The 22,142-nt window shown below is 43.7% G+C and overlaps 5 protein-coding genes across 7 annotated transcripts in view; all 5 read left to right on the forward strand.

The window, feature by feature from the left end:
• LOC115173703 (protocadherin gamma-C5) overlaps positions 1-22,142 on the forward strand; it is a 182,767-nt gene that overhangs the window by 32,778 nt on the left and 127,847 nt on the right. Inside the window, exon 1 of one of the 3 annotated variants that reach the window (XM_029732107.1) lies at positions 18,719-21,557. The exons of the other annotated variants lie outside the window; for them this stretch is intronic. Within the exon in view, the coding sequence (XP_029587967.1) occupies positions 19,122-21,557 (2,436 nt within the window). The 5' untranslated portion in view covers positions 18,719-19,121. Of the gene's footprint in view, positions 1-18,718; positions 21,558-22,142 lie in introns of those variants that run through there. 3 annotated transcript variants of the gene reach the window in all.
• On the forward strand, positions 1,844-8,102 carry LOC115163770 (protocadherin beta-16-like). Its single transcript, XM_029715938.1, has 3 exons — positions 1,844-4,433; positions 5,769-6,030; positions 7,318-8,102. Exons 1-3 carry the CDS (start codon positions 1,923-1,925, stop codon positions 8,100-8,102), a joined length of 3,558 nt encoding a protein of 1,185 aa, XP_029571798.1. The 5' UTR covers positions 1,844-1,922.
• LOC115163781 (protocadherin gamma-A2-like) lies at positions 8,550-11,925 on the forward strand. The gene is made up of 2 exons (XM_029715949.1): positions 8,550-11,127; positions 11,899-11,925. Exons 1-2 carry the CDS (start codon positions 8,686-8,688, stop codon positions 11,923-11,925), a joined length of 2,469 nt encoding a protein of 822 aa, XP_029571809.1. The 5' UTR covers positions 8,550-8,685.
• Positions 12,027-14,691, forward strand: LOC115173798 (protocadherin gamma-A3-like). Its single transcript, XM_029732212.1, has one exon. The coding sequence runs from the start codon at positions 12,144-12,146 to the stop codon at positions 14,595-14,597; it is 2,454 nt and encodes an 817-aa protein (XP_029588072.1). The 5' UTR covers positions 12,027-12,143; the 3' UTR covers positions 14,598-14,691.
• LOC115163787 (protocadherin gamma-A11-like) lies at positions 15,487-19,009 on the forward strand. Its single transcript, XM_029715959.1, has 2 exons — positions 15,487-18,060; positions 18,887-19,009. Exons 1-2 carry the CDS (start codon positions 15,631-15,633, stop codon positions 19,007-19,009), a joined length of 2,553 nt encoding a protein of 850 aa, XP_029571819.1. The 5' UTR covers positions 15,487-15,630.

Raw genomic sequence — 22,142 nt, forward strand, 5'->3', positions numbered from 1 at the left:
CGATCTGGCATTAATTGCTATGGGCTCATATTATCTCCATCCAGCACAGCCAGAAGAGCACTGGTCACTCCTCAGAGCCTGGTTCCTCTCTAGGTTTCTTCCTACGTTCCGGTCTTTCTAGGGAGTTTTTTCTAGCCACCGTGCTTCTACATCTGCATTGCTTGCTGTTTGGGGTTTTAGGCTGGGTTTCTGTTCAGCACTTTGTGAAATCTGCTGTTGTAAAAAGGGCTTTATAAATACATTTGATTGATTGATTGATTGATTGATTGACTCTGATCGCAGTGGCTGATGTGAAAGCCTCAGCTGGAGCCAAGGGACCTTAGGTGAAACTCCCATCTGATTCTGGAGTGTAAAACCTCCATCTGATTTCATGAGCAGGTCCAAATCCTGCAACCCCTAACACTTTACCTTACCTAACCCTTCATGGGGGGTAGACTGTGACAAGGCTCAATATTCAAGGCCTGGTTATTTAGGCATGTTCATGAATGTTGCATTTTACCTAATGAAACTTGCATTCAGTAGCGTCTATGAATCACATGATTATGAAGGCATATATGTAGGAAAGCGTGTATTCTCATTTTAAATGCATTTGCCTTGTGCTGTACTTGTCTGTTAATGTTCTGTATTATGTCATTAAGCTGATCAACCTTGTGGATACACACAAATCTCTGTGGTAGCGTTGAGATTAGAAGGCAGTATTAGTGTGATTTCTATGTCAATAGTGGAGTGTTGAACTGGCCCTCTTTCTGCCGAATGATTGTTCTCTCATCTCAGATGTAGGTCACTGGACTTATCAGATTGGATCATGAATCATATTTCAGATTCATACAGGGATGACTACTGAACCACACATATCGGGGGGAGGGAGGGAGGGAGGGAGAGAGAGAGAGAGAGAGAGAGAGAGAGAGAGAGAGAGAGAGAGAGAGAGAGAGAGAGAGAGAGAGAGAGAGAGAGAGAGAGAGAGAGAGAGAGAGAGAGAGAGAGAGAGAGAGAGAGAGAGAGAGAGAGAGAGAGAGAGAGAGAGAGAGAGAGAGAGAGAGAGAGAGAGAATAAGAAGGTCGCTTTTATTTTCATCCATACTATATTTCTTTTGTGTGTGTGAACTTCATTGGCAAATTGTTGTTTGCTATGGATTTTTAGACCTGTGGCTATGTTTCGTTGTACATACAAGCGTGTTCGTGTGGAACATACAAACCATTTCTGAGGGAGGGAGGGTGGAGTGTTTGTGCTCACTGTAAATTTGTAGTGCCGAGATCTAAAACAGATTGTAGCTTTCACCTGGTCAGTCTGTTCCTAATATTCTGTCCACTCAGTCAGTGTACATAGTGTCAGTGTACATATACATCAGTAGTATAAACTATGGCTGTTTATTGCCCTCCTGTGGTGGTTATTTACTATCAACCCAGCATTACCATGTCATGGCACTGTGATATCCAATCTCTAACCCACTTGACAAATGACTTCATAAAGCTGCTGTTTTACTCCCGACAAGTCAATGTAAAATGTTTGAGATGTGTTGGTAACAGAAATATCATCTGATAGCTCCTATTTAGTGTCCCGTTAGACACGTTCAGGGCTGTGTGTACATAGGTTTTGAGACAGCACTCACTTCTGATCATAACCCGGAGGTGCTGCTCCCTTGACTCGAGACGTTCTGTTTCATGATGAACGAGACAACGTTTGGTGGGGTAATCATTCATTGGTTAATCATTTCAATAGAGGGTTATGATGTCGTTCTGCACACTCACTCTGAGTGGTGCTGTTGTCCAAGAGACCTATCTCGGCATCAGGCACATATAACTGCTGCTACAAGGCAACTGTGCGTCAGTGACAAGACCAAGGAAGGATCGTTGCGCACAGAACCATCGAAGCCGTTTTAACGGAGTACAACAATATCTTCTTGAGCAAAGTAGATCTCTAAAATGAGCTTTTCTGTTGTATGTGAGTTTTGGATCGCATTATATATTTCCCAGTTTTTGGGTAACGTTCTGGATATTTTTAGGAGGATGAGCGCTGGAGAGGCTTTGAATAGCGCCGTCTGGGGTTTGAGATGGCAAGTGCGAGTCTCCATTTTGCTTGTCTGCGTACTGAGTGCGGTGAATGGACAAATTCGATATTCTGTACCAGAGGAAATGAGAAAGGGCTTGTTTGTCGGAGATGTGGCGAAAGACCTGGGTTTGGACGTAAAGAGGCTGATTTCAGGCCGGGCGCGGTTAGTTATAGACGGCAATAGCCAGTATGTAGAGCTGAATCAGAACAAAGGACATCTGGTTGTTAAGGAAAGGATTGACAGGGAGAAATTATGTGGCCAGAAATCTCCGTGTAGCTTCAGTTTGGAAATGATTCTTGAAAGCCCACTTGAATTATATTCGATCACCATCGAAATTGAAGACATAAACGACAACGCACCTGTGTTTTCAAAAAAGGACATTCATCTGGAAATTGGGGAGTCTTCGCCGATTGGGACTGTTTTCTTATTAGACGGAGCCGCTGACCCTGACGTGGGTATGAACTCGCTGCAAAGCTACACAGTTAAACCAACCGATCATTTTGTGCTCAAGCAACACAGTAGAGCGGATGGAAGTAAATACGCAGAAATGGTGTTGCAGTCTGGACTGGACCGTGAAAAACAGAGCGAACACTCCCTGATATTAACTGCAGCCGATGGCGGGGACCCACAGAGGTCTGGAACCGTTAAGATACACATCACTGTTCTGGATGCAAATGACAATGCGCCTGTGTTCACAGAGTCTTTGTACAAAGTCACTGTTGTAGAAAACGCGTTGGGAAGCACAGTCGTAGCCCAAGTAAGTGCCATCGATGCAGACCAAGGGTATAATGGAAATGTGACGTATTCATTTACGCATATGGAGGATGGTACGCCACCTTTGTTCCATATAGATCCACATACTGGGGAGATAAAGCTCACTGGTCACCTAGATTACGAAACGGTTCAGAATTACGAAATGAACCTTCAAGCTAAAGATCCTTGGGGTCTGACGGGCGCGAGTAAACTGGTCATTGAGATTGTAGACATTAACGATAATAGTCCAATCATAACCATGACCTCATTTTCTGGTAAAATCCCAGAGGATAGTATTCCTGGCACAGTTGTGGCATTGATAAGTGTCCAGGATGTAGATGCTGGTCGAAATGGACAAGTGCGTTTAAGAGTCGACGAAAACCTCCCATTTAAGATAAAGACCTCGCTTAGAAACTACTACACGTTGGTAACTGAGAAGAGCTTAGACCGAGAGAAAGTGTCTCGCTACAACATCACCCTCACTGCCACTGATGAAGGTTTGCCGCCGTTATCAAGCATGAAAACGGTTGTTTTAGACATCAGTGATGTTAATGATAACGCACCAGCCTTTAGTCAAAGTGTGTATAGTACGCACGTCGTGGAAAACAATTCTCCCGGCGTTTCTGTGCTTGCGATCCAAGCAACGGATCCAGACAGGGGCCAAAACTCACGCATCTCTTATTATCTAATTGACAGTGAGCTAAACGGAAACCCAATTTCCACCTACTTTTCAATTAACTCCGAGAAAGGTGTCATTCACTCAGTGCGTTCACTTGACTATGAGCAGGTTAAAGAGTTCAAAATACTAATCAAAGCGCAAGATGGCGGCTCCCCACCCCTTAGTAGTAATACTACTGTTCTCATTTACGTACAAGATCAGAACGACAACGCGCCTCAGGTTCTGTATCCAGTCCAGACTAGCAGCTCTCTGGTGGCTGAAATGGTGCCTCGTTCAGCAGATGTGGGCTATCTTGTTACTAAAGTGGTGGCTGTTGATGTGGACTCTGGACAGAATGCCTGGCTCTCGTATAAACTGCAGAAAGCGACAGACAGGGCGCTGTTTGAAGTGGGCTTACAGAATGGAGAAATAAGAACTATACGCCAAGTCAATGATAAAGATACTGTGAAACAAAGGCTCACTGTTGTAGTGGAGGACAACGGGCAGCCCTCTCGTTCAGCTACAGTCAATGTTAACGTGGCGGTGGCGGACAGCTTCCCTGAAGTGCTCTCGGAGTTCACTGACTTTACGCACGACAAGGAGTACAACGACAACCTGACTTTTTACTTAGTCTTGGCTTTGGCTGTAGTCTCATTTCTGTTCATCACGTGTTTAGTGGTTATTATATCAGTGAAAATATACAGATGGAGACAGTCTCGCATCCTCTATCATTCCAACCTCCCGGTTATTCCGTATTATCCACCGCGTTACGCAGACACTTTGGGGACAGGAACTCTACAGCCCGTGTACAATTACGAGGTGTGCAGGACGACTGACTCCAGAAAGAGTGACTGTCAGTTCACCAGACCCTGTAGTCAGAACGTACTGATAATGGACCCCAGTTCTACAGGGACGATGCAGCGGATGCAGAGTGAACAGAACATCCTGGATGAACCAGACTCACCACTAGAGGTGAGTTTATTTGCAGTTTAAATACCATTTTCAACTATCTTCGCCTGAAGCCTCGGGGCTCATTTTCTCAGTAGCTTTAACCTTTTAAATGGCATTTTTAAAGATGATGTGTTTGCTTTTTCCAATTATTTCCAACCGAGCAAAGGCTAAGTGCTGTAGCTGTTTCAGCACCACACTGCGTGGGCTGCGCCTATTTTTGTCTTGACAGCGAACAAGTGGCCTGCTCCGCTCACTCATACAGTGTATACTTTGCCTCTTTTCAGCTGTCTATTGAGCAAGTGTTCTTTTTGTGTGATGTAGGCCTACTTCATGTATAAAAATGGTTACCCTACATAGCATACCGTTTTTTCAAGCATCTAGGTAGTAGATAAAGACTTGCATTGGTAGTTAGCGATTGAAATGAAAGCCGACGTACTAATACAGTTTTTTCCAAGTTGTTTTTTTTCTTGTACAAGGTACACAATCAGTCAACAAAAAAAAAAATATTGGTCTTCCATTTTTACATTACAATCACCATTGTACTTATTATAATTTTTTTCCTTACAAACAAAAAATAAAAACAGGCCAGGTATTTATGAGGAAAATGGTATGTGGAGGTTATTTTGTATATGTGGCTTGGAAACGAAAATATTGTCGTTGAGCTGGGGTTTCTCTTTGACTTTTGATCAGTCGTCCTGTCGCTGTCCACGGCGCTTGTGCTGGACCAACAGACCATTGCTTATCATGCGGTGCTTCTAGTGCATTTACAATAACCCTACATATTCTGAGTTGATATGACTCGTTTTTTTCCAATTCATTATTTTGTCTTTTTCCTGAAGCACTTTAGAAATACTGTAGTTTCCAACACTTTGTTTTGTTATCAAATCTTAATTTCCCTGGGCTGTGCGGTATTGAATACCTATTGACGTTTTGGTGCATGTGAAACGTGGATTTGTGTGTTTCTGCATTGCGTTTGCCGTGTTTGGACTCTGAGTGCCGCTGTTGATCAGTGATACACTCGAGACGTTAATTCTGTCTCTGAGAAGCGCAGTGGGGCCCTCCTATATTCTCTCTCTCTCACTGACAGACGCAGATAGACCTTCTGAAACGGACAGAGAGCTCTTGGCATAAACGTCGCACGGATTATTTTCAGTCGTTTCTTTCTGAAATACACTCGTTTTTTCATCATTTCTGGATATACAGACGAGCCATATTGTATCATTAAAGGAGTAAATATATCAGTTATCTGTTTTTTTCGGTGGAATGGGTGATTGGTGTTCGACAGGCCGCAGAGGCGGATGGCAAGTACTGTTTTTCCTTCTTTGTCTATGCGCCCTAGATTCCGTGACTGGACAGGCACGCTATACCATACCCGAGGAGCAGGCAGAGGGGTCGATCGTTGGAAACATTGGTAGAGATTTAGGCTTGGAGGTGAAGAGGCTAGTGTCCGGTAAAGCTCGTATTATAACCAGAGGAACTCGACAGTATGTAGATCTTAACCGAGACAAAGGGATTATCGTTGTTAAAGAGCGAATCGACCGAGAGGAGCTATGCGGACAGACTACCCCGTGTAGCTTCAGCTTTGAGCTTATTGTAGAAAACCCCATTCAGTTATATCGGGTTACAGTCGAGGTTCGCGACATTAACGATAATACACCATCATTTCCAAAGGATGAAATCAGTTTGGAAATCAGTGAATCTGCCGTGTCAGGTACGCGCTTTTCTCTGGAGAGCGCCGTCGACCCAGACGTTGGCGTTAACGGTATACAAAATTACTATCTCAAACCGACAGATCATTTCCAATTAGAGGTACACAGCCTATCCAACGGTGGTAAATACATCGAGATGATTTTACAACACTCCCTGGACAGAGAGAAGCAGGAGACCCTCTCGTTGGTGCTTATAGCTACAGACGGAGGCGAGCCTCAGAGGTCTGGCACTGTCCGCATCCATGTTACAGTGCTGGACGCTAACGACAATGCACCAGTGTGTGGTCAAGCAGTTTATAAAGCAGACGTTAAAGAGAGCTCTCCGAAGGGGACTTTGATAACCACCGTCAGTGCAAATGACGCAGATAAAGGAATAAACGGAGAAGTAACTTTTGCTATGGCTCATGTCTCCAAAGAAGCTAAAGAACTGTTTGAGCTGAACGTTACCACTGGAGAAATTACATTGGTAGCCGAAGTAGATTTTGAAAAGACAAACAATTATCAATTAAATGTGCAGGCAAAAGACCACTGGGGTCTTGCCGATACGTGTAAAGTAGTTCTACAAATTACCGATGAAAACGACAATGTACCCACAATACAGCTCATGTCGTTTTCTCATTCGATTCCCGAGGATTCTCCCCTTGGAACCACTGTAGCTGTTGTTAATGTAGAGGACGCAGACTCGGATGGTAACGGTGTCGTTCTGTGCTCTATTAATGCAGACATCCCATTCAAAATAGAGTCATCGTTAACTGATTATTATACAATAGTCACCGAAAGTCCTTTGGATAGAGAAACGGTGTCTGAGTATAACGTCACTATTACAGTTTCAGATGAAGGCTCTCCGCCTCTCTCTAGCAGTAAAAACATAACAGTTAAAGTATCGGATGTCAACGACAACCCACCCACGTTTGTTCAACCTGAATATAGTAAATCTATTCAGGAAAACAACTCGCCAGGGTTTTCGATATTCTCAGTGAGGGCAGATGATGCTGATTGGGGCCAAAATGCTCGTGTCTCCTACTTCCTTGATGATAAACAGGTTCACGGGTCGGCTGTGTCCTCTCTCGTCTCAGTAAACTCAGAAAATGGTGCCATCCATGCTGTTAGGTCATTCGATTACGAACAAATCAAGTCGTTTGACTTCAACGTCACTGCACGTGATGTAGGGTCTCCCCCTCTCAGTTCAGTGGTGGCTGTTAGAATTTTGGTCCAGGACCAGAACGACAATGCGCCTCAGGTTCTGTACCCAGTCCAGACTAGCAGCTCTCTGGTGGCTGAAATGGTGCCTCGTTCAGCAGATGTGGGCTATCTTGTTACTAAAGTGGTGGCTGTTGATGTGGACTCTGGACAGAATGCCTGGCTCTCGTATAAACTGCAGAAAGCGACAGACAGGGCGCTGTTTGAAGTGGGCTTACAGAATGGAGAAATAAGAACTATACGCCAAGTCAATGATAAAGATACTGTGAAACAAAGGCTCACTGTTGTAGTGGAGGACAACGGGCAGCCCTCTCGTTCAGCTACAGTCAATGTTAACGTGGCGGTGGCGGACAGCTTCCCTGAAGTGCTCTCGGAGTTCACTGACTTTACGCACGACAAGGAGTACAATGACAACCTGACTCTTTACTTAGTCTTGGCTTTGGCTGTAGTCTCATTTCTGTTCATCACGTGTTTAGTGGTTATTATATCAGTGAAAATATACAGATGGAGACAGTCTCGCATCCTCTATCATTCCAACCTCCCGGTTATTCCGTATTATCCACCGCGTTACGCAGACACTTTGGGGACAGGAACTCTACAGCACGTGTACAATTACGAGGTGTGCAGGACGACTGACTCCAGAAAGAGTGACTGTCAGTTCGCCAGACCCTGTAGTCAGAACGTACTGATAATGGACCCCAGTTCTACAGGGACGATGCAGCGGATGCAGAGTGAACAGAACATCCTGGATGAACCAGACTCCCCAATAGAGGTGAGTTAAACTAGTTTAAATTATAGCAAATTGCGTTGGAATACATCTCAATATGTCCAATTGTGTCCTAGGAAAACATCAGTGAATGTTGAAATGTCATAAAACTTCCTTTGATAAAGGGTGTCATGTGGCATTTTGTGCCTCAGGTTTGTAGGAAAATTTGATAAGTGGTGTATGCTTTCTACATCATCTATCCCTTTGTTCTTTCTCCTCATGCAAATAACCTTTTTAATTTATAATATTTGAAAGTCGGTTTGTGATTCATAACTTTGAGAGAATATGCATGCGTTTCTCAGGTCTTTACATTGAGTGACTGCCTGCTACCTATTCCTATTGTGGACTCCGAGGGCCGCTGTTGGTCTTAAAAGCAAACTTTAGTCGATTTAAATACTGCTTTACTTCCTCTGTACCGCTCATATTCTCTCATTTTGTCAGTGATTGAGGGACCATCACGAATGCCCTCTTGAGTCTCCTTTTCTCAGTGTTCTGTTTTATCGACGCCAGCTTTCACATTGTTGGATTCTAAGACCGTCAACATCGACCAGCAGTGTTTCATCGCATTTGTATACTGCTTGTGTGGTCTTATTGGATCATGTGGATTTCGGTGCTTTGGTTTGACGCGACGGCTTCTGCCAGAAATGGGCGCTGTCTCAAACGGCAAGTACAGGCCTTTATTCTTGTTAGCCTTTTCCAGATGATTCTCGGGCAGATTCGTTATTCGATTCCAGAGGAGATGAGAAAGGGCTCGTTTGTTGGAAATGTGGCGGAGGATTTAGGAATGAACGCCAAACAAATGAAATCGGGAGGCGCTCGCATTGTTAGTGGCGACAGCAGTGAGTATATCAGGCTGGATGTAGACAAAGGGACCCTGGTCGTGGGAGAGAGGATAGACAGGGAGCAGCTTTGCGGGCAGACATCGCCCTGCAGCTTGAGCTTCGAGATGATTATGATGAATCCGATGCAGCTGCATAGTATTCTAGTAGAAATACTAGATGTTAACGACAATGCCCCCTTTTTTAACGAAAAGGAAATCCAATTAGATATCTCTGAGTCTGCTCTACCGGGGACACAGATATTGCAGGAGAGTGCGACAGATCCCGACGTTGGTATCAACGCGCTTCAAGGCTACACATTGCATCCTACCGATAATTTCAACATTAAAATCCGGACGGGTCCCGACGGCAGTAAATATGTGGAGATGTATCTGTATGCACCTTTAGACCGAGAGGAAAATGATAAACTGCCTCTGACTTTGACGGCTGTGGATGGCGGTGAATCGCAGAGATCGGGGACACTTAAAATACAAATATCGGTACTTGATGCCAATGATAATGTCCCTGTTTTTACACAACCTCATTTCAAGTCAACAGTAACAGAAAATGCGCTTAAAGGAACTTTAGTGACAACCATCCGCGCAACAGACAGAGACGAAGGCTCATACGGTCAAGTTACTTACTATTTTACGCGCATGTCTAATAACTTCGCAGAGCTTTTTGCGTTGCATGAAAATACAGGCGACATAACAGTCAGTGGACCAATTGATTATGAAAAAAATAAACACTACGAACTTGGCGTACAAGCCAAAGACCAAGGAGGACAAAGTGCTTCCACAAAAGTAATAATTGACGTTATTGATGTGAACGACAATGTCCCCTTGATTACACTGACGTCATTCTCTAGTCCAGTCTCCGAGGATGCGAGTAGTGGCACTACCGTGGCTATAATACATGTCAAAGACATAGATTCTGATAAAAACGGAAAGGTAGATTGTTCGATAAATACTAAGATCCCGTTTGCCATCCAGTCGTCTTTAAAGAGCTATTACACCCTTGTCACAGATGGTGTTTTAGACAGAGAGCGCAATGTCGAATATAACATCACATTCACAGCGGTAGATGAGGGCACCCCGCCCCTCTCGGCGAGTAAAACAATCACACTGAGAATCTCAGATGTTAATGACAACGCGCCCGTTTTTGAGCTGAGTTTATACACTGCTAATGTAATGGAAAACAACTCTCCGGGGGTCTCAGTGTTTTCGGTGAGGGCCCACGACTTAGATTGGGGTCAAAATGCACGTGTGTCCTACCTGCTCATAGAATCTCAATTAAATGGGAATCCAATATCGTCTTACATCTCCGTTAATGCAGAGACGGGTGTCATCCAGGCGGTGCGCTCCTTCGATTATGAGCAAACTAAATCATTTGAGATGTATATCAAAGCTCAAGATGGAGGCTCCCCTCCTCTCAGTAGCAATGTGACTGTGAAAATAATGATCCAGGACCAGAACGACAACGCGCCTCAGGTTCTGTACCCAGTCCAGACTAGCAGCTCTCTGGTGGCTGAAATGGTACCTCGTTCAGCAGATGTTGGCTATCTTGTTACTAAAGTGGTGGCTGTTGATGTGGACTCTGGACAGAATGCCTGGCTCTCGTATAAACTGCAGAAAGCGACAGACAGGGCGCTGTTTGAAGTGGGCTTACAGAATGGAGAAATAAGAACTATACGCCAAGTCAATGATAAAGATGCTGTGAAACAAAGGCTCACTGTTGTAGTGGAGGACAACGGGCAGCCCTCTCGTTCAGCTACAGTCAATGTTAACGTGGCGGTGGCGGACAGCTTCCCTGAAGTGCTCTCGGAGTTCACTGACTTTACGCACGACAAGGAGTACAACGACAACCTGACTCTTTACTTAGTCTTGGCTTTGGCTGTAGTCTCATTTCTGTTCATCACATGTTTAGTGGTTATTATATCAGTGAAAATATACAGATGGAGACAGTCTCGCATCCTCTATCATTCCAACCTCCCGGTTATTCCGTATTATCCACCGCGTTACGCAGACACTTTGGGGACAGGAACTCTACAGCACGTGTACAATTACGAGGTGTGCAGGACGACTGACTCCAGAAAGAGTGACTGTCAGTTCACCAGACCCTGTAGTCAGAACGTACTGATAATGGACCCCAGTTCTACAGGGACGATGCAGCGGATGCAGAACGAAAAGAACATCCTGGATGAACCAGACTCCCCAATAGAGGTGAGTTTATTGGAATTCAAACGAAGTAGCTCATGTTGTTTGAGTACGTCTTTACAATATTCCTTCATTTTACACGTTGAACTATTTTCCCCGGTGTTCTTTTTTATCGGTAACTCAGAGATTGGGTTACTCTCTCGTTGTAATTTAATAGGGGTAAAACAAGCGTTATGTATTTATTTTTGCTAACATATAGAAAGGTTTATGTTGCTGTTGTATGTCTGCTGAGTTTTTATAAATGTAACCTATTTCGAACAGAGCATAAAGTGCTTGTGAGATGTTGATCGTTCTGTAGCGCTGTCATGCCGTTTCACCACCTCCGTGTATGGACAAGAACCCACGTCTTTATAGCAGCAGACCGCTTCTTCACTCTCTCACACTGTGATATCCCTGGATCTTACCTTAGTCTATCATGTCGCTATAGATTGTAGCGTTTACCAAGCATATTACTGTCAACATACATCGGTATTGCTTTGTTGTATTGAGTCATGGTTTGGATGGGTGTTCCGTTGACTTGTTTTTACGCACGATCCAATCTGATAGTTAATGGGTTAGGATGCTTCCCCCCCCCCCAGGTTATAACATGGAAGTTTCTTTCCTTTGTTGGTCAAGCTTTGTAGTGATGAACCTTCCATATATTTATATTGAAAAAGTGAAGTGTTTAGCTAGTGATTCGGATATAGATTATTTTGGAAAGAAAATAATGCTGTCCAGTGTTTAATCACTTCTGAACGGTTTTAGATGTCCAAGTGTCTTATGATGTTCATGTTTTAGACTCTGAGGGCCGCTGTTGATCAGTGAAATAATTTCTGTCCTGAGTTGTCAGTCAGTGGAGTCCCCTCCCATATTACTGCGCTCTAGCAGAGGAGACGGAGAGACTGACACTCGTTTTGATCCAGAGATAAGAAAAGGACAGGGAAAATAGGCTGGATTGGAACGAAACATCGAATAGTATTTGCTCACCATTTTTGAGGATATCGTATAAGAAATATTCGTGTGGATGTTATTCTTTGTTGGCTATGGAATTTAAAGGATTCCGTCAACCTACAACATGGCGTTTGTGTGGGCTGCAGTGGCAAGTACACATTTTTCTCCTGTATCTAAGTCATGTTGTCTGTGGACAAATCCGGTATTCCATTCCGGAGGAGATGAAGAAAGGCTCTCTTATCGGTAACGTAGCTCAAGACCTGGGGTTAGATTTGAAACGGCTCCGAGCGGGCAGGGCTCGTATCGTGACGGGAGAAAGCGTTCAGTACACAGAGCTGAAGACAGACAAAGGGATTCTAGTCGTGAGCGAGAGAATAGACCGAGAGCAGCTTTGTGGTGACGTCACACCGTGTAGCTTTAGCTTCGAAATGATTCTAGAAAATCCGATGGAGCTCCATCGTATTACTGTGGAGATTCTAGATGTAAATGATCATGCTCCTGCTTTTCCAAATAAATATATACATTTTGAAATCAGCGAATCGGCTACCGTTGGATCACGATTTCTATTAGAAAGTGCAGAGGACAATGATGTAGGGCTCAACGCCCTACAGAATTACATTTTGACTCCGAACGATAATTTCATTCTCAAGCAACATGCGAATCCAGACGGTAGTAAATACGCTGAGATGATTCTTCAGAAACCGTTAGACAGAGAGGAGCATCCTCGTCTCTCTCTAAAGCTAATCGCTGTAGACGGTGGAAATCCGCAGAGATCTGGCTCAGTAAATATAGAGATCACTGTCCTAGATGCCAATGACAATGCGCCTGTGTTTAACCAGTCAGTGTACAGGGCTGCTGTGATGGAAAACGCTCCAAAAGGGACATATATCACAACCGTGAATGCCAGTGACGCAGACCGCGACACAAACGGACAAATAACATTCAGTTTTTCGAAGTTGAAGGGTAGTATAGAGGATATGTTTGTCATAGATCAAAACTCAGGAATCATATCTGTTTCGGGTCAGATAGATTTCGAGAAAGATAAGAAATATGAAGTTAGAGTTGAAGCTAAAGACCAGGGAGGTTTAACAGACTCGAGTAAAGTTGTCATTGAAGTTATTGATGTTAATGACAACGCACCAGTTATAAACGTCATGTCTTTCTCCAGCCCTGTGTCTGAAGATGCTCCTCCTGGCACCACTATTGCTATTATAAATGTTAAAGATAATGATTCAGAGAGAAATGGACAGATTACATGCTCTATAGATACTAACCTTCCATTTAAGATCAAATCCTCAATGGCTAATTACTACAATGTTATAACAGATTCGATTTTTGACCGAGAAGCGGTGCCCGAATACAACATAACCATAACAGCTACAGATTCTGGTTCGCCTCCTCTCTCCAGCGCCAGGACTTTACACCTTAGAATCTCTGATGTAAATGATAATGCTCCATTGTTCGATAAAGGTCCCTACTCTGCTTACGTCACAGAGAATAACTCTCCTGGAATGTCCATATTTACTGTCAGCGCGCGGGACTCTGATTGGAATCAGAACGCGAGAATATCGTACCTGTTGGAGGACACGCAGATCAGTGGAACTCCAGTCTCTACTTATATATCAATTAACTCTGAAACAGGAGTTTTACATGCGGTGCGCTCCTTTGATTATGAACAAATTAAACAGCTTAAACTCGTGGTTAAGGCGCAAGATGGAGGCTCTCCTCCTCTCAGTAGCAATGTGACTGTCAACATATTAATTCAAGACCAGAACGACAACGCGCCTCAGGTTCTGTACCCAGTCCAGACTAGCAGCTCTCTGGTGGCTGAAATGGTGCCTCGTTCAGCAGATGTGGGCTATCTTGTTACTAAAGTGGTGGCTGTTGATGTGGACTCTGGACAGAATGCCTGGCTCTCGTATAAACTGCAGAAAGCGACAGACAGGGCGCTGTTTGAAGTGGGCTTACAGAATGGAGAAATAAGAACTATACGCCAAGTCAATGATAAAGATGCTGTGAAACAAAGGCTCACTGTTGTAGTGGAGGACAACGGGCAGCCCTCTCGTTCAGCTACAGTCAATGTTAACGTGGCGGTGGCGGACAGCTTCCCTGAAGTGCTCTCGGAGTTCACTGACTTTACGCACGACAAGGAGTACAACGACAACCTGACTCTTTACTTAGTCTTGGCTTTGGCTGTAGTCTCATTTCTGTTCATCACATGTTTAGTGGTTATTATATCAGTGAAAATATACAGATGGAGACAGTCTCGCATCCTCTATCATTCCAACCTCCCGGTTATTCCGTATTATCCACCGCGTTACGCAGACACTTTGGGGACAGGAACTCTACAGCACGTGTACAATTACGAGGTGTGCAGGACGACTGACTCCAGAAAGAGTGACTGTCAGTTCGCCAGACCCTGTAGTCAGAACGTACTGATAATGGACCCCAGTTCTACAGGGACGATGCAGCGGATGCAGAACGAAAAGAACATCCTGGATGAACCAGACTCTCCATTAGAGGTGAGTCTATTGCCATTTAAATAAGGAAGTACATTTTGTTTGAGTAGTTACATATTTACAATTTGCCCTTTTAAATGACGAACTATTTCCTCCGGGTGTCTTACTCTTTGTCGGTTTCTCATTGGTTGGGTTGCTCTCTCTTTGTAATTTTATCGCGGTAAATCATGTATTCTGTTGTTTTTTTTTGTTACCTATGAAAAGGTTTAGGCTCGTGTTGTATGTCTGCTGAGCTTGTAGAAATGTATTTCGAACTGAGCAGAAGTGCGTGTGATATATTGGTCATTCGGTCGCGCTGTAATGCGGTTTCAGCACCAGCCTTTATGGACAGTGACACTTCTGTCGTCATAGCAGCAGAGGGCGGCTTCGCTCTCTCACACTGTGTACAGCGTATTAGCCCTGGTTCTTACCTCTTTCTATAATGTCACGACACTTTTGAGCATTTACCAATCATTTTACTGTGAACATACATAGGTTATGGTTTGTAGCGTTGAGTCACGGTTTGGACGGCTGTTATATTGACTTTATTACCCCTGTCCAATATGAGGTTGATGAAATGGTGTCATTTTTTGGTAGGCATTAAAATGGTAGTTTCCCCCCCCCCCCTTTGTTGGTCATAGCATTGTAATGATGAACCTTGCATTGATTTCGATTGCAGAAAGTGAAGTGTTTAGCTAGTGATTCGGATATAGATTCTTTTGGAAAGAAAATAATGGTGTCCAGTGTTTAATCACTTCTGAACGGTTTTAGATGTTCAAGTGTCTTATGATGTTCATGTTTTGGACTCTGAGGGCCGCTGTTGATCGGTGAAATCATTTCTGTCCGTTGTTAAGTGTAGTCCCCTCCCCTATCACTGCGCTCGACCACCGGAGACGGAGAGACTCTGCGCTTCATACGAAGCGGGGCGCGACCGAGATAGGCACACTCGTTTTGATTCATCGATTCAAAAAAGGGCAGCGAATATAGTCTGGATTGAAACGAAACATCGAATGGTATTTGCTCACAATTTTTGAGAATACACAATAAGACATTTACTTGTGGATTTTATTCTTTGTTGGCTATGGAATTTAAAGGACATCTTCAACCTAAAACATGGCGTTTGTGTGGACAGCGGTGGCAAGTACTTATTTTTCTTCTGTATCTCAATCATATTGTCAGAGGCCAAATCCGGTATTCCATTCCGGAGGAGATGAAGAAAGGCTCTCTTATCGGTAACGTAGCTCAAGACCTGGGGTTAGATTTGAAACGGCTCCGAGAGGGCAGGGCCCGTATCGTGACCGGAGAAAGCGTTCAGTACACAGAGCTGAAGACAGACAAAGGGATTCTAGTCGTGAGTGAGAGAATAGACCGAGAGCAGCTTTGTGGCGACGTCACACCGTGTAGCTTCAGCTTCGAAATGATTCTAGAAAACCCTATTGAACTGCATCGTGTTGTTGTGGAAATTATTGATGTGAATGATCATGCCCCCACCTTCCAAAATAGTGACTTAAAATTAGAAATAAGTGAGTCAGCCACTATAGGTGCGCGCTTTATATTAGAGAGCGCAGAGGACCCCGACGTAGGCGTTAATGATTTACAGAAGTATGTATTAACACCAAATGACAATTTTGTTTTAAAACAACTTGCCAATCCAGATGGTAGTAAGTACGCTGAGATGGTTCTCCAGAAACCGTTAGACAGAGAGGAGCATCCTCGTCTCTCTTTAAAGCTAATCGCTGTTGACGGTGGAAATCCGCAGAGATCTGGCTCAGTAAATATAGAGATCACTGTCCTAGATGTCAATGATAATGCGCCTGTGTTTAACCAGTCAGTGTACAGGGCTGCTGTGATGGAAAACGCACCAAAAGGAACCTATATCACCACCGTGAATGCCAGCGATGCAGACAGTGGTTCAAATGGACAAATAACATACAGTTTTTCAAAATTGAAGGGTAGCATAGCGGATATATTTGTCATAGATAAGGATATAGGAATCATATCCGTTTTGGGGCATATCGATTTTGAAAAAGATAAGAAATATGATATTAGAGTAGAAGCTAAAGACCAGGGCGGATTCACAGACACCAGCCAAATTGTCATTGAAGTTATTGATGTTAATGACAACGCACCAGTTATAAACGTCATGTCTTTCTCCAGCCCTGTGTCTGAAGATGCTCCTCCTGGAACTACAATAGCCGTTATAAATGTAAAAGACGCTGATTCAGAGAGGAACGGACAGATTACATGCTCTGTAGATACTAACCTCCCATTCAAGATAAAATCGTCGATAACAAGTTATTACAATTTGATCTCTGATAAAGGTTTTGACCGAGAAACGACTCCAGAATACAACATAACAGTTACAGCGACAGATTGTGGTTCGCCTCCTCTCTCTAGCGCCAGGACTTTACACCTTAGAATATCTGATGTAAATGATAATGCTCCATTGTTCGATAAAGGTCCCTACTCTGCTTACGTCACAGAGAATAACTCTCCTGGAATGTCCATATTTACTGTCAGCGCGCGGGACTCTGACTGGAATCAGAACGCGAGAATATCGTACCTGTTGGAGGACACGCAGATCAGTGGAGCTCCAGTCTCTACTTATATATCAATTAACTCTGAAACAGGAGTTTTACATGCGGTGCGCTCCTTTGATTATGAACAAATAAAACAGCTTAAACTCGTGGTTAAGGCGCAAGATGGAGGCTCCCCTCCTCTCAGTAGCAATGTGACTGTGAAAATAATGATCCAGGACCAGAACGACAACGCGCCTCAGGTTCTGTACCCAGTCCAGACTAGCAGCTCTCTGGTGGCTGAAATGGTGCCTCGTTCAGCAGATGTGGGCTATCTTGTTACTAAAGTGGTGGCTGTTGATGTGGACTCTGGACAGAATGCCTGGCTCTCGTATAAACTGCAGAAAGCGACAGACAGGGCGCTGTTTGAAGTGGGATTACAGAATGGAGAAATAAGAACTATACGCCAAGTCACTGATAAAGATGCTGTGAAACAAAGGCTCACTGTTGTAGTGGAGGACAACGGGCAGCCCTCTCGTTCAGCTACAGTCAATGTTAACGTGGCGGTGGCGGACAGCTTCCCTGAAGTGCTCTCCGAGTTCACTGACTTTACGCACGACAAGGAGTACAATGACAACCTGACTTTTTACTTAGTCTTGGCTTTGGCTGTAGTCTCATTTCTGTTCATCACGTGTTTAGTGGTTATTATATCAGTGAAAATATACAGATGGAGACAGTCTCGCATCCTCTATCATTCCAACCTCCCGGTTATTCCGTATTATCCACCGCGTTACGCAGACACTTTGGGGACAGGAACTCTACAGCACGTGTACAATTACGAGGTGTGCAGGACGACTGACTCCAGAAAGAGTGACTGTCAGTTCACCAGACCCTGTAGTCAGAACGTACTGATAATGGACCCCAGTTCTACAGGGACGATGCAGCGGATGCAGAGTGAACAGAACATCCTGGATGAACCAGACTCACCAATAGAGGTGAGTTTATTGGATTTTAACAAAGTACCTTTTTTTGGGAGTACATCTTAAAAATATAATGTATTTTATATTTGCAACTATTTTCATCTGGTGCCTGACACTTTGTCTGTATCTCAGAGGTTGGGTTGCTCTCTCTTCGCAATATTACAGTGTTAATTTCAAGGATAATGTATTTATTTATATACCTACGAAAAGGTTTTGGCTCGTGTTGTATGTCTGCTGAGTTGTATGTCTGCTGAGCTTGTTGAAATGTATTTCGAACTGAGCAGATGTGCTTGTGATATATTGGTCATTCTGTAGCGCTGTAATGCAGTTTCAGAACCCCCCTGTGAGGACAGCGACCCTCCTGTCTTTATTGCAGAAGGGGGCTGCTTCGCTCTCTCACGGAGTGTATTATTCCTGGTTCTTACATCAGTCTATTGGACAAATGTCGCTATAGAGTTTAGCATTTACGAATCATATTACTTTCAACATAGGCCCTATTAGTTTTGGTTTGTAGTGTTGTGTCGTAGTTTGGACGGTTGTGGAATCCTCTTTTTCGCACGATCCATTCTGAAGTTGATGGGGTGTTGGAATTTTTTGGTAGGCTATAAAATATTCGGTATTTTTATTTTTTTTCATATAATTGTAAAGATGAAACGTATTTATTTCGATTGCAGAACGTGAAGTGTTAAGACAGTATGATTTATATACGTTTTTTTTGTAGAGAAAAAATACTGTACGTGTTTAATCATTTCTGAACAGTTTTACATGTTCAAGTGTCATGCGGTGTTCATGTTTGAGACTCTGAGGGCCGCTGTTGATCAGTGAAATAATTTCTGTCCAGTGTTGTCAGTCAGTGGAGACCCCTCCCATATCACTGCGCTCCACCAGAGGAGAGGGAAAAACTCTCTACGCTTCATACGAGGCGGGGCGCGACACAGACACACTCGCTCTGATCAACATATAAGAAAGATATAGTGAAAAGAGGCTAGGTTAAAGCGAAACATCTACTTATTTCCTCACCGTTTCTCTGGATCCAGTATAAGGAATATTCGTGGTGGATTTATTATTTGTTAGCGATGGCATTTGAAGGATTTCTTCAACCTAAATGCCTAAAATGGCGTTTGTGTGGACTACGGTGGCAAGTACTGATTTTTCTTCTGTATTTCATTCATATTACCAGTGGACAAATCCGGTATTCCATTCCGGAGGAGATGAAGACAGGCTCTCTTATCGGTAACGTAGCTCAAGACCTGGGGTTAGATTTGAAAAGGCTACGAGCGGGCAGGGCTCGTATCGTGACCGGAGAAAGCGTTCAGTACACAGAGCTGAAGACAGACAAAGGGATTCTAGTCGTGAGTGAGAGAATAGACCGAGAGAAGCTCTGTGGCGACGTCACACCGTGTAGCTTCAGCTTCGAAATGATTCTAGAAAATCCCATCGAGCTGCATCGTATTACAGTGGAAATTCTAGATGTAAATGACCATGCTCCTGCATTTCCCATAAAAGAAGTACAATTTGAAATTAGCGAGTCAGCTACTGTCGGCGCGAGATTTCTGCTAGAGAGTGCAGTGGATCCCGATGTAACACTTAACGCCCTACAAAATTATATTTTAACTCCCAACCATAACTTTGTTCTAAAGCAACATACGAATCCAGATGGTAGTAAGTACGCTGAGATGGTTCTCCAGAAACCGTTAGACAGAGAGGAGCATCCTCGTCTCTCTCTAAAGCTAATCGCTGTTGACGGTGGAAATCCGCAGAGATCTGGCTCAGTAAATATAGAGATCACTGTCCTAGATGTAAATGACAATGCGCCTGTGTTTAACCAGTCAGTGTACAGGGCTACTGTGATGGAAAACGCTCCAAAAGGAACTTATATTACAACGGTGAATGCCAGCGATGCAGACAGTGGATCAAATGTACATATTTCCTACTATTTTTCAAAGTTGAAAGGGAATATAGTTGATATATTTACCATTGATATGTCGACCGGTTCTATTTCTGTTTCAGGCCAGATAGATTATGAGAAAGATACGAAATACGAGGTTAGGGTAGAGGCTAAAGACCAGGGAGGTTTAACAGACTCTAGTAAAGTTGTAATTGAAGTTATTGATGTTAATGACAACGCACCAGTTATAAACGTCATGTCTTTCTCCAGCCCTGTGTCTGAAGATGCTCCTCCTGGAACTACGGTAGCAGTTATTAACGTCAAAGACGCTGATTCAGAGAAAAACGGACAGATTACATGCTCAATAGATACTAACCTCCCGTTCAAGATAAAATCATCCTTAACTAGTTATTACAATTTGATCTCAGATATAGGTTTTGACAGAGAAACAACACCAGAATACAACATAACCATAACAGCTACAGATTCTGGTTCGCCTCCTCTCTCTAGCGCCAGGACTTTACACCTTAGAATCTCTGATGTAAATGATAATGCTCCATTGTTCGATAAAGGTCCCTACTCTGCTTACGTCACAGAGAATAACTCTCCTGGAATGTCCATATTTACTGTCAGCGCGCGGGACTCTGATTGGAATCAGAACGCGAGAATATCGTACCTGTTGGAGGACACGCAGATCAGTGGGACTCCAGTCTCTACTTATATATCAATTAACTCTGAAACAGGAGTTTTACATGCGGTGCGCTCCTTTGATTATGAACAAATTAAACAGCTTAAACTCGTGGTTAAGGCGCAGGATGGAGGCTCTCCTCCTCTCAGTAGCAATGTGACTGTGAAAATAATGATCCAGGACCAGAACGACAACGCGCCTCAGGTTCTGTACCCAGTCCAGACTAGCAGCTCTCTGGTGGCTGAAATGGTACCTCGTTCAGCAGATGTTGGCTATCTTGTTACTAAAGTGGTGGCTGTTGATGTGGACTCTGGACAGAATGCCTGGCTCTCGTATAAACTGCAGAAAGCGACAGACAGGGCGCTGTTTGAAGTGGGATTACAGAATGGAGAAATAAGAACCATACGCCAAGTCAATGATAAAGATGCTGTGAAACAAAGGCTCACTGTTGTAGTGGAGGACAACGGGCAGCCCTCTCGTTCAGCTACAGTCAATGTTAACGTGGCGGTGGCGGACAGCTTCCCTGAAGTGCTCTCGGAGTTCACTGACTTTACGCACGACAAGGAGTACAACGACAACCTGACTTTTTACTTAGTCTTGGCTTTGGCTGTAGTCTCATTTCTGTTCATCACATGTTTAGTGGTTATTATATCAGTGAAAATATACAGATGGAGACAGTCTCGCATCCTCTATCATTCCAACCTCCCGGTTATTCCGTATTATCCACCGCGTTACGCAGACACTTTGGGTACAGGAACTCTACAGCCCGTGTACAATTACGAGGTGTGCAGGACGACTGACTCCAGAAAGAGTGACTGTCAGTTCACCAGACCCTGTAGTCAGAACGTACTGATAATGGACCCCAGTTCTACAGGGACGATGCAGCGGATGCAGAACGAAAAGAACATCCTGGATGAACCAGACTCTCCATTAGAGGTGAGTCTATTGGATTTTAAATAACGTCGCTCATGTTGTTGGAGTACATCTTAACAATGTGCCCATTTTCCATTTCAAACTATTCTCTTCTGGTGCTTGAATCTTTTTTTCGGTATCTCAGAGGTTGGGGTTGCTCTCAGTCTTTGCAATATTATAGCGGTAAATCAAGGATTGTGTATTTTTTGTTGTTACCTATGAAAAGGTTTAGGCTCGTGTTGTGTGTCTGCAGAGCTTCTAGAAATGTATTTCGAACTGACCAAACTTGCCTGTGATGTAGGCCTATTTGTTACTCTGTAGCGCATTCATCTCGTTTCAGCACCACCCTTTGCGGACAGCGGCTTTATACAGCGACTGCCTCGCTCTCACGTACTGTGCTCTTCGCTCCCTTGTTCTTATACCTCTGTCTATTGAACAAATGTCTCTATAGATTTGAGCCTTTACGAAGCATGTTACTTTCATCCTACATCGATGTTGGTTTGTTGTATTCAGTCGTGGTTTGTACGGTTGTGGAATATTCTTTTACGCATGATCCAATAAGATGTTGATGGGATAGTGACAATTTTAGTAGGCTACAAAATAGTAATT

The sequence above is a fragment of the Salmo trutta genome, chromosome 3 (assembly GCF_901001165.1).
Source record: "Salmo trutta chromosome 3, fSalTru1.1, whole genome shotgun sequence".
NCBI classification, from domain to species: domain Eukaryota; kingdom Metazoa; phylum Chordata; class Actinopteri; order Salmoniformes; family Salmonidae; genus Salmo; species Salmo trutta.